Below are 12,293 nucleotides of genomic sequence, written 5' to 3' on the forward strand. Positions count from 1 at the left end.
CTCAAAAATCTCTTAATTTAACGAACTTCAGCTTTTTACTTCATCAACAGAATGCTACATCCTACCTTGAAACACTCTTAAGCCAGAGTAAAGAGATGACCAAGGACAGCCAAAGTGACCATCCTTAAAGCCTGTTTCTAAAAATCTACCACACCAGTAGTTACAGTTACATGTACATAATACCACAGGCCTATAGCACTAAGGTAAATTACATCCAATGATTCTAAGGAAAAATCTAGTTCCAGTCACATTACTAAGAATTCTGTCATTTCTTTAAGAAAATCTGATCTGAACCACTGGGAAGACATGAATTTTCTCATTTTTACTGTCTAAAATACTGCAGAGCTGTAAACATGGGGGAAATAAAACTGCCTTGCTGATAACATTAGGGACTTTTTCTGTGTGGCAAAATATTTGCCACCTGAACATAGCCCCTCTGCAAGGCTGTTCTCTTATATAAGAAACTTAACAGTATTTAGTTAAAAATTAAGATTGACAGAAACATTAGAAAACATCAGAAATTATGCAATCTGTAAGATTTATTCTGTAACCACAAGAAAATAAGAAAGTAAAGCTTAATTTAAAAACACAGAACCTGTTTTAAAAGAAATAGAATTATTCTTTAAGAGATGCAGTACCAGACAGCCTACCACTGGCAACAGAAGTTTCTAGAATATTAGAATATTCCCACTCAAATCATAATAAAAATAACATCTGTTCAAATCCTTACATATTTGCATATTGTCATATTTTCTTCTGCTTACCTGCTGTTTACAATTCAAAATAACACTAAAAATGAAAGTTATTTAATGATTGCTCACCATACCAAAATGACTTGTATTTTCAATTGTGAGATCTCCATAGGACATACCTAGAAAGTAGGTGGTATTTTTACCTTATCTTTACCAGTGCCAGGTTCTCTGTACACTGTCCACTTCTGTGCATCATCACTGTATAAAATTCTGTAGGCTGAGACATAATAGTAGTGCTCTGCTAAAGTTGATCCAGTAGTTATAATACCTGTGAAAATTGAGGTGCCCAGTTAGGAGAAAAAGCTGGTGCCACTTTGTAAAAAATTAACAGATCAGTTTTTGTACCCAGAGCTGCATAGTGGGGAGTCTTCACTGGTCCAGTTAACTTCATGAAATTTATCCAAAGTGCCAGGGTCTGAAACTTCTACAGTGACTGAAACTTAGTAAACTCATTTTACTTACTTTGTACGTCAATTTTTAGGATACAACCTTGCTAAGCCCTTTTCCCCCCCATGTTTCTTGATGGAAACACCCTTCATTTGACCACAGTCCACTCCTGTCTCCAGCTGCTGACACAGTTCTTCCCTGCTCTTGTATTGTCAACCTAAAGGCACCATTGAAAGAACTGCAGCTTCCTGCAGCTGACCCTGCAGCACAACTCACACAGAGAAGCTGTTTTGGAAAAGCTTATTAGCACAGGAATTAGAGGAGTAATGCAAAATCCAAACAGTCCCCAGGGAGGTAATAACAAAGGACACTGGCAAACCCAAGTTGCTTAATGACAGCAAGCCATGCTGCTGATAGCAGGGTGTGCAGCTGAGGTTACAGAGACCAACTCAGTCAATTTGGAAAGAGACAAATGCAAACTGATCACCGGAACGTGTTTCACAATAGCCTTACAGCCCTGAACTCTATAAAGCACATCACCTACATCCAATTTAATTTTGATTTACATCAGATGACAAACATGCCCATTAACAACAGCAAATCTCCTCTGAATGATTAAATCAGAAAGCACTAGCACTGGCACTGAAGGTACACCAGCTGCCCAGCTACCCTGGAGATTAAACCCAAAATGCCAACGCCTCAGTGCATTGCTACTTGGAACAGGCAATGCTGCAGTCAATGGGAATTGGTAACCCTGAGCTGGCTGCTCAACTCAGAACAGGAAACAAACCATCCAGAGCAGCCTGGGAACAGCACCTGCAGCTGTGTCTCCAACACAGCTGCTAAAATCACCCCCTGTGTGAAGGAGCAGGGCCAAACCCAGAGCCTGGCTGGCTTTGCCTGCACTGCTTGGCCTGTTGGCTGAAGTCAGCAAGCCCAGCAGAGACTTTGGGCCCAAGCCCCACTTGAGGAGAGGAGGTGAAGGGGAGGCTGCCAGCTGTTCTCCTGTGTCTGCTGATTCCTCACACTGCATGGAAATACTCCTTTCCCTGCTGCTGGATTCACTGTGACCATGACAGACACTAGGGAAAACCTAGGAACAGAAGTCAGTACACCTGTGTACAGTGAGCTGAACTGACTGGATTTTGATCTGCATCTCCAAGGAGACAATGAGCAGGAAAAGGGAAGCATCAAGGAACCACAGGAAACACTTTAACAGATTATCATGGAAGAGATGTCTTGTACTACACAACAAAACCTCCTCGGCTCCAGGCTCCCAAGTGTATTAGCTAGGACTTGGAAACAAATTAAGTATAATGATAATTAAGTGTCACCTAAGCTTTACTAAGACCCAGCACTAGAAAAAAGGATGTCAGTAACCAAGACTTTTGAATGCTGCTGAGAAGCCACATCAAATTCACTTACCAGTTATTTTCTTTTCTTTATTCAAGTCAATCTGCAACCACTGATGTTCATCACTGATAAAAGCAGCCCAAGGAGGTCCAATTCTTTTCAGTCTGGCATTTTCAGGTTTCCAAATGTTTACTTGTCCTGTTTGGTTAGGCCACTCAAGAATAGATGATGATGTAATGTGGGAATCAGGAATCACTCCAGATTCCATCCCCAGTGTTCCATAGCAACCTGAACAACAGAAAAGGTGAGAATTGAAAATCAGAACTGAAGTTACACTGCTTGGATTTCAAGACTTTATATGCAAATATTAAACCGCTATCTAAATTTATTCTGTAACAATACCAATAAAACATTGTCTTCTGCCTTCTAACAGGGATGCTAGAACTAAATTGGTCATGAGAATGCCATGATTTGTGCCTGCTCCAAGAGTAATGTGGATATTCTTTCAGTCACCACTCACACAGAGCACTCAATGAGAAGCACTGGGGAACCTTCAGGGTCTAAGAGTATCTATGGTTGATGCAGGAATGGGAAACAGATTACTGGTTCATTAGTTCCTTTTTTCTGTTTGTATAACTGCTTGAGGTTTTGAACCAACCCTAGTATCACACTGTTAATTTGAACAAAAGCAAAGCATGTAGGAAGTTATGCCATAACCCTGGCCTTGTGCTCAAATACATCCTTGAAATTAGTTACATTTTTCTAGTCACCCTTCTTGCTAAATGTTTCTTTTCATGTTGCCTTCTCCTGGGGACTGAAAAACATCTCTCAAACTCAGGGCTAAATTTCTTGTTCTGTAATAACAACAGTTTCCCCTCTCACGTGCATAGTTCCCAGAAGTATCAGCAATCTTTGCCTTCAGTCAGGCAGGCTGAACCCAGCCAAGTTTCCCTTCTCCCTGCAGCTCCCCTCTGCACTCAGACACTCATTCCTCAAGGGAGGCACAGCTCGCAGAGCCCACCTGTGACTGGACCCCAGAGAAAGTCTTGCCCATGTCCTGTGAGATGCTTTAATTGTTTACTGTCTGTGCTGGATGTATGTCACCTGCCACAGCACAGGACCACTTCACTAAGGGAATCCTTTCCCTCATCTGTCATTTTCCATCTAATATGCTGCCACTTTGAAGCAGAAATACCTCAGTTCCTAAATATCTGCTACTTTCCACTCTTTGCTCTGTGATGCTCCAGGTATTTTCTATCAAAAGAGTCTCAAAGTCAGGCAGTTCTTCCTGTCCAAGTAGTCTCATCTCCCTCTGCACTGACTACACTTCTAGCATTAATAACACACTCCTCCATTTCATACCAAGTCATGAAACCAACAACAACAGCAGGAACACACTAGGAACCTCACCACAGTCTGATAACCTCATTTGAGTATACTACAGCTTTTTTCTTCCCTTACCTAACTCCTAGGCAACCCAACTACAGACATTTTAATCTAGACTTGCATCTTGTCTCTAGCTTTTTCAGTAATTTCTCATGTCACTGAAATCCACAAGATCAGCATTTTTCCCATTTCTTCCACTTTCCAGGCCATTTAATTACTTTCATACACACTATCAGATACATTCTGAAAGACAAAAAAACCCCATCAAACCCTGCCTGTATCACTGTGTTTAATATTCTTTATGCATAAGGACACTGGACATGTAATTCCTTCCCTCAGCTCTTGCAGATGTCTAAAAGAGAAATAATTTTAATATTATGTGCACTGTATATTCTAATTTTTGCTTATTTATACATTTCCATCACCAAACACTCCTGCTCATCAGATTACTGTCTTTATATCCCCATTCACTCTGCCTTTTAGGAGAAGTATTTGTTTACTTTTGGAGGAATGTGTATGATTCCCCCCCTTTCTTCTTTTAACTTTATGAAAAACAGACATAATGGTTTTATGCTTTTTACATTGTTATTAAAATAGTTGAAGAGACTAAGGAAAGGACACTGCCTTCACATTATTTCCAACATCCACTCAAAGATGGTATTTAAAGTGACTTACAGAAAAACAAGCTTTCACTTAGAAAACTACAGCTAATTAATTTAATTAGTCTGAAAAAATCTTCTTCTGCAGAAAAGCAAGGCTTACTTGAAACATCACTGTACCTATAAATGTAGTGGTGATTAATCTCAAATTGAGATAGTAAAACAATTCAAAAATATACATTATTGAGGAATGTACTAAAAAAAGGTCTCATAGATGAGAGCAAAAAATAAGAAATCTAGTACTTGCATGCTATTTCTAGTCACAAAGTTTGTATGAAAGCAGTAACATGTAATACATGTGATAACACTTACCACTCGTCTTAAAGGTGAAGAGACTTGTCGATAAGGGTCCCCTGCAGACAACAAAAGATGATGTTTTGCAGTACACAGTGAGAAAAATTGAAACAAACTGTATTAAATTTATTTTTCTTGTCTCACTGCTTGCCACTGCCTGCTTGCTATTCTTTACATATGCCTGAACAAGCACTTAATGATGAACACATCATGCCAGCAAGTAGCAGCACTTGCAGTACAAACACCTTCTCAAATGAAATCAAGTCCAGAGATACTGAGTTAAAGACTTTCAAACAAACATCTACCCAGCAAAATGCAAGACTTCATTAAAATGCTTTCTTTTCAAATTAAGCTAATTATAGTAACACAAGTCAGTCTCATGTGATTGCTTTGTTTTGTGGGACTTGAGATAGAATGATAAGCTACATTCTTTCCCTGAATCTGAAAAGTTGTCATTAAATTACTGTTTTCCCACTGACCAGTAGGAATTTAAGGCCAAGAAGGCAAAAATGCCCAGCAGAATGTGGAAAATGAAAATTTTTGGTCTAGAGATTAAAGGCATTTGGTAAAACAATTACACTACAGCAAAAGTGTGAGAAATCTACAGAAGAGGACCTGTCCAGGGAACATATAGCTCCATGAGCTGAAGCAATGGGACACTACCAAGACCTAAGGTGCTAAAGATAAGGAAATCATAGGAAATCCACTTACACTTTTGAGGTGACATTGTTAGCCAAGGAGCCTTCATAGTATGGAATGCCCTTGCTGATTACAACATTAATTTGACCACCCAGTGTATTTGACACGACGCCTGCGTGAACACCAGCCATACAAAGTGATGATGACTTGAAGAAGTGAAAGAGTGAAAAGGAGTGAAAGAAAAATTTCATACTACTTCATGAATAAATTAAACACCACACCATATATTGTAAATGCTACACTGTCCAGTTACAGTCTTTGTTATTATTACATTAAAATACTATTCTTAGTTAACTGTTATCTTGGTTTTTTAGAAATCATTCATTTTTGTTATTGAATTTTTAAAAACACAAGAAGGCCCTACATTTCACTGTGTCCTCACCCAGATGTATTCAAAATGCAACTGTTGTAATTGAATAACCTCAAACCAACACCAAGGTGAATAAGTCTGAAAAAGCCAGCCAGCCAAACTCAGCATATAATAAACTCTATTAGGCAACAGAAGATGCAAATAGAAAACCTTTTAACAAAAAGCACATTGAAAATATGTTTGCTTATTTTCTCAATTAAGAGGTGATGCACTGCAGATTTTGGAGTTTTTAGCAGAGGGGTTGCATTTTTTATCATAACTTGTGGTTAAACTTTGTTTAACCATCCAGCACTCTGATCTACATAAAGCTGAAGTGATACACGCATACAACTCAACTTAAACATGTCAATTACTTATTGTACAAGTCAGTGAAGATCAGTAATAAAAAATGTTTTTCCAGGGTATCATGTTCTTGCCTTCTCTCCTTGGATGACAGAATCTACTAACAAATGTCACAGTGACACTTCCCTGGCTTGCAGAGTGCAGGTGCCACAGAGAGCAGCACTCATCACACTGAATCTGCCAGGCTTGCACATCCAACAGGTCTGGACCAACACAGCTCCCCTTTCCATTGAAGTAAGGGCATGGGAATCTGTAGATCTGTAGCTCTCTCCTCCCTGCTCACCAGATGTCAGCAGTGAGGGCTCTGAGCCCTCATGGACTCTGAACATTAGGGTCACACAGAACAGAATCATGATTTTGGGTATTTTTTAAAGCAGCAAACAGTTCCCATACATTTGAAAGATGCATGAGAAACCTCAACCTGAAACTTGGTCTAAAGTGCTGGACAATTTAATTTCTTTCACACAGCCTGACTTCTGGGAAATTCTCTGCCTTTTTAAGAGGTAAAGTATATAAAAAGAAAGTCACTGGGTATTTATTTCCTTAAGTTCCCTTAGGAAAAAGTTTCTTTTTTCTCCACAGAAAACAATTATTCCATATTTCAGCAAAAAACTCCCAATAAGCAGAACTCCTACACATGCTGCAAATTTGAGAGGTGGAGAATCAATTTCATCTTGTTACTAGCTACAAAAATTACCTTGCAGCCATTTAGTGAGGACTCACTAAATGACCAGAACATGTAACACAGTTATACATTGTGGTGACATTTTTACCTGGGGGTGATTGTTTATGCAAGTAGCCTGGGATTTACAAATATTTGGGAAAAAAATCCCAGACAGGCACATTTTCCATTTGTATTTAATACTAAAGTCTTTGGTTACTAACATTTTTACATTGTCTTACCTCTGCGCTAGATCTAAGGGCTTATTAAAAGAGCATTTTAAGATAAAAAACAGAGATTTCATGTAATTTTTAGCGGAGTGCTAGCAAAATTATAATCACTTAAAAATAAAGCAAACATCCTCCCAGTTCATTAACTGATCTGCAAAGGCTTACATTAGAAAAATACTACAGAGGGTTTTGCAGTGCTTTAAGTAAACAGTATATTATGAAAGATGCTCATTACCAATTTATAGGACTTATGTTACAGTATTAACTTTGTCTTGCAAACTATTTTATAGCTTCTGAGCATAAACAGTATTTCATCTCTCAAGTGTAACAAAAATTAGGATAACCTCTAAGACACTGCTGAAAGAGTCATTACAGTGTCAAAAACAAGAGGACATCATTAAAATAGCTGGTTCTTTCTTTATAAATCTCGATTTCCCAACCTGAGAAAATCAACCAAAAAACCCCCTCTTTTCTGATTGATCTATCCTTCTCTGCAGGACTTAGAAAAGTATTTGAGACTCCACTACACTACTCCATTCCTTGGGGATGGCAACATCTGAAGCACCTGCCATTTAGCACCAGTGCTAAAAAATGAGTATTGTGTTATTCACTTTTGGGAGGTGCAAATTCCAGCATGCAGGAAGCACAATTAATGCCAACAACTACAACTGATTGTATCACCCATCCTGTGCTTTACCAAAATGCACTTGAGCCCATAGTATTTTTACTTACATCTCTGTATCCATGAGGGATAGTGCCTGAAATATCAGCAAAAGGAATCACACATCCAGCTGGACAATACTTACTGAAAGAGAACAAAATACCAAGTCAGGAAATGCAAGCACCTACAACTCTCTTACTGTTATGAAAAAGTTATGTTTTTGTTTCACAATACTCTGCTATTCATGTATCACTCTGTAAGGATACCTCCTAACTGAAAACCTATAAAATCAGATCAAAAATGCTCACAAGTACACAACAGGAGAACAGACATTTAAAAATGTAGTAAGTCTCAACTGAAAGTACAGTTCCAGTCTCAATATGAAGAACTAATAAAGCCAGCATTTTATAATATGAATACCACACAGCTACTGTAAATTCAAAATCATATAAGTAACAATATTAATGAATTTTATTTTATGAACTAGACACCTGCATATCTATTTGTTTTCCAACCTTAAATAAAACATCTGAAAAGTAATGCCATTTTGTAACAGCTTTTGGCAATGCTTTGAATATAAAAAACTGGCCAAATTACCACTAGCTCATAAAAAGCAGAAGGTAAGACACAAGCACTTCTCAAGCAAGCCTGTGCTCATGATCAAGGGCCATTTCATACTGCATACATGAAAATTATTACATCTTCAAGATATAAAAGCAGAGTAAACTCATCAACATTTTCACCACAGTTCAGCAACAGCTGAAGCAATTCTGTAGGCTCTATGAAAACAGGGGGACTCAGAGACTTTGTCACAGGTTGACTAAGGACAGAACCTACAACTTAGAGCCCTATTTTGGAACCTGGGAAAATGAAGGAAAAATGCAAAGATTGCACTTTGAAATGTTCCCTGTTTCCACAGCTTAAGTTCTCAAAAAAGTAAGCTTAGACACTTCACAATAGTTTGCAGCTTTAAACGTTGCCCTTGCTTTAGATGGAATTGAGGAAGGAGACAACAAGGAAATGACACATTTTCCCCTTCAGAATGTACAGCATTCTATGTCTCCACAGAACCTCATTAATGAGCACCAAACTGTGAAATGGGTTTGTTATTTCTATTACATTTCATCATTTAGTGCTCCTTAGGTAACCGTAATACAAATTTCAATAATTAGGTTGTGTACCTGCTATAATTTATTTATAAAAGCAATATTCTATGGAAATGAGATATTAGCTCCTATGTGTTAGTGCAAATTAACGAGGTTCTACTGTAGTCTGCATGTAAATAACAAATGGGAGAAACAGGAGAAGGAAGCAGAAGTGCAAGTGTCAAAATTCGTCAGCTCTGGTCCTAATTAGTTTGTGTCTCATTTTTCTGCATGATAAATTTTCAAGCTGCATCAGATACATCTCACAAAGCAAAGTAGAAACACTAAAATCACTTCATTACAGAGAGTGGGAGGGAAACAGGTAAAAATCAGTCTTACTTGAATTCTGGTTCGGAAAAGTGACTTGCATTGTCTAAACAGGTAATTAAGTCTGGAAAGAAAAAATTTTAGGTCAAGAAGATGATAAAGACAACAAGCTTGAATACGCTTTTTGAAGTGCATGAACACATACATTTGAGCCTCTGAGGTTTAATCAAAAGTCTCAGAACAAAAAAAACCCACATTCCTACTAAATTTTCTTGCAACAGATTTTGTATTACAGTAGAACCTTGCTAATTTGTCTGAGTAACCAGGAAATCTACTGAGAATATGACACAAGATAATACTCCAAAACTCATTTTCTGTGCAGCCTAATTTTAATTTATAGCTATATTTCAAAGATAAACCAGAGACAGAAACATATGTTCTTTTGATAAAATTAAATTAGTAAGCTAAAGAGGCCTGTGTTTTCATCATTTAATGGTTCTGCAGTGCTGAACCCAAGCACCCACAGAGAACAAATGTTAGAATGCTGTGTCATTAGCATCCATAACTGATACCACAAATTTTCATGTTTGTGTCAGCTGCATATCAACACATACAGTCCAAAATACAGAGAAAAAAGCATCAAAAACCCTACAAAATTAAAAACTGAAACTCCTTATCTGTTCTTTTTAGAGTAACTTCCAGATAGGGTCTTTGCCTTCTGAGGCAGTTGCTGCTGCTCCTTCATTTCCACGTGTATCACTCACCTTAACAATGAGTGGCAAGAAAAACAAAACAAATACAGCAACTTCTTTCAGAGGCTTAAAAGAACCAAAACCAGGAGGAAAAAAAAAAGAAAGACAAAAAACTTGCAGATTTTGTTATTAAAGAGCTAAGGGAGAACAGGATGCTGCTACTGAAATAAAAATTTCAGGCTCATCTGCATGAAATATATAGTTTGAAAAGAAAACTTGTTAACTATCTACCACTTGACTAGTGCTTGAAAAAATGCATTTTGTCCTGAATCTGAAGCAGTTCTCTCATTTATAACAGACAACTGACATTTTTACTCTGCTATTCAAGGTAAGCTTTGATAATCTTTCTTTCAAACAGCAACTTTTATTTAGGCAGTTGCACTTCCTACAGGAAAGTATAATGAAAAGTGTACTAAATTTTTAGAAGTTAATTTGTGAGAACGTGAAAGTAATTGAATTACTAGATAGCTCTAATTCTGCCAGCAGAAAAAAATTATCAAATAATTATGAATACCTGATTTGTCAGTGGTTGAATAAGCTGCAAGAAATCCACGTCCAGAAGTGTGAATTCCACTCATGAACTGTACTGTGACCTCATTACTTTTTGAAGTAACTAAACCATCCATTTGAAAGTCAAACCCACAGTATTTTCCTGTGAAGAGAAGGAAGAGAACAAATATTGACCCAAAACAACACATGTACTGAATGAATAAGCACCTTATTCAATTTCCAGCCTATTATTTCATCTGCAGTGCAGGCTCCTATTAGTTCTGGTGCATATTCAGAAGCAAATACATGAGCATGACACTAAATAAGGTACTTAAGTGACCATTTAAAGCACACGGTCCTGCAAGAATAGTTCTTAAAAAATATAATACAAAATAAATATTATATATATGTCAATTTCCTTTAAAAATCGATTTGCACTCCCAAACACTAACAAAATAATTTTTAAAATTTTAGAAGTTAAAATAATAATTCCTATTATTATTATCTTCTAATAAAAGCCAGAAAAGGATTTTTTAGAGTTTTGTTTTCAGCCACTGGATCTCATTACATGAATGACCATCATGAGACTCCTCTCAAAACACCATTTATCCCCTTCTTCAAGCAAATACACAGTGCAAGCCATTCAAATCCAGCTTGCATAAACTCTGCAGTGCTGCTTGCCCCATGGACACACGGCCTTTGACAAACCATAAAGTGATGCACCTTATGATTTATGGCAAGGCATACTTTTGAGACTATAAATAATTTTGCTCCCTGATTTTTGACAATCTTCTAGGAAGCAAGCACTCGGACTCGGACTGGGACAAGCACTGACTGCAGTAATAGCTGTCAGCTGTATGTGCAGAAGATGTAATATTGCTATTTTGTCTGTATTTATGCATTGAAGGAACCCAAGTGCTTTTGTACAGCAGGAGAGGGAACTCCCATGTCTTAAATAAGTACATCTGACTGCAGATGCAGTGATTTAACTGTATTGAAATCTCACAAACTCCTCCAAATCTTACTTATAATAGAGACAAATCTAACACTGTGCATTTGAATGTTCTTTTGATTTCATGATAAATACTCAATTTGGAATAAGCACTAGCCCTTAAAAGCTTCATTAGAAACCTTCTCTGTTTATCAATGAAACAATAACAATTTGTTTTTTAATCTAACCAGCCAACTTTTAAGGAATTTTGGGTTAAAAAGGTATGACTAAATTTCAGACTTTATGTAAAACAAGTATTTTAATGTTAGACTGTTGGTAGTCTTGAATGGAAAAACTTAGGAACTAAGTCCAGATTTCTCCCAAGAAAATTCAGGTCACTCTTTAATCTCTCCAGTGTTTGTTGCTTCAAACGTGAAAACAACCCAAACCCTGCCTCATCTGCATTTGCCACTCTTATCATCACTGTTTGTCCTGTGATTTAATTGATTTAAGAGAGAACACACAAATTTCCTCAACATACTGTGCTGCTACCCCAGCAGGCCACAGCTCAAAAGCAAGGGAAACAAATGAAGTAGGAATTTACTCGAGCCCATTAAGTCCCTTGTAAAAGTGAGTAATAGACTTATCAGAACTTGACGTTCCTTGCCATTTAAGGTATTCAGTGTTTCCTATTTTAAACCAAGTCTGGCTCAACAGCTCCAAGCACATAGTTATTTTCACACACACTTACCTAGGTAACAGCTGGAAAAGAAGCTTAATAAACCTAACACTCCACTAGCCTCTTTAGAAAAAGACTCAGTTTATTGGGATCAGCACTTGAACTGCACAAAATCAGTCTCAGTGAAGTAAATCTTTTTTCCTCTCTCCAAATTAAAGCTTTAGGAAAGAAAATAA

At 37.4% G+C, this 12,293-nt stretch overlaps 2 protein-coding genes across 2 annotated transcripts in view; one reads left to right on the plus strand and one right to left on the minus strand.

Annotated features, from left to right (window-relative positions):
- The window catches only part of COL8A1 (collagen type VIII alpha 1 chain), a 386,313-nt gene that overhangs the window by 85,878 nt on the left and 288,142 nt on the right, over window positions 1–12,293 (plus strand). The window lies entirely within an intron of this gene.
- DCBLD2 (discoidin, CUB and LCCL domain containing 2) overlaps window positions 1–12,293 on the minus strand; it is a 41,183-nt gene that overhangs the window by 11,094 nt on the left and 17,796 nt on the right. Inside the window, exons 3-9 of the mRNA XM_079302807.1 lie at window positions 10,473–10,610; window positions 9,279–9,330; window positions 7,866–7,938; window positions 5,543–5,676; window positions 4,850–4,890; window positions 2,565–2,780; window positions 896–1,020 (exon numbers count right to left, since the gene is read on the minus strand). Of these exons, the coding sequence (XP_079158933.1) occupies window positions 896–1,020; window positions 2,565–2,780; window positions 4,850–4,890; window positions 5,543–5,676; window positions 7,866–7,938; window positions 9,279–9,330; window positions 10,473–10,610 (779 nt within the window). The remainder of the gene's footprint in view (window positions 1–895; window positions 1,021–2,564; window positions 2,781–4,849; window positions 4,891–5,542; window positions 5,677–7,865; window positions 7,939–9,278; window positions 9,331–10,472; window positions 10,611–12,293) is intronic.

This window comes from Erithacus rubecula (genome assembly GCF_903797595.1).
Source record: "Erithacus rubecula genome assembly, chromosome: 1".
In the NCBI taxonomy this organism is placed as follows: Eukaryota; Metazoa; Chordata; class Aves; order Passeriformes; family Muscicapidae; genus Erithacus; species Erithacus rubecula.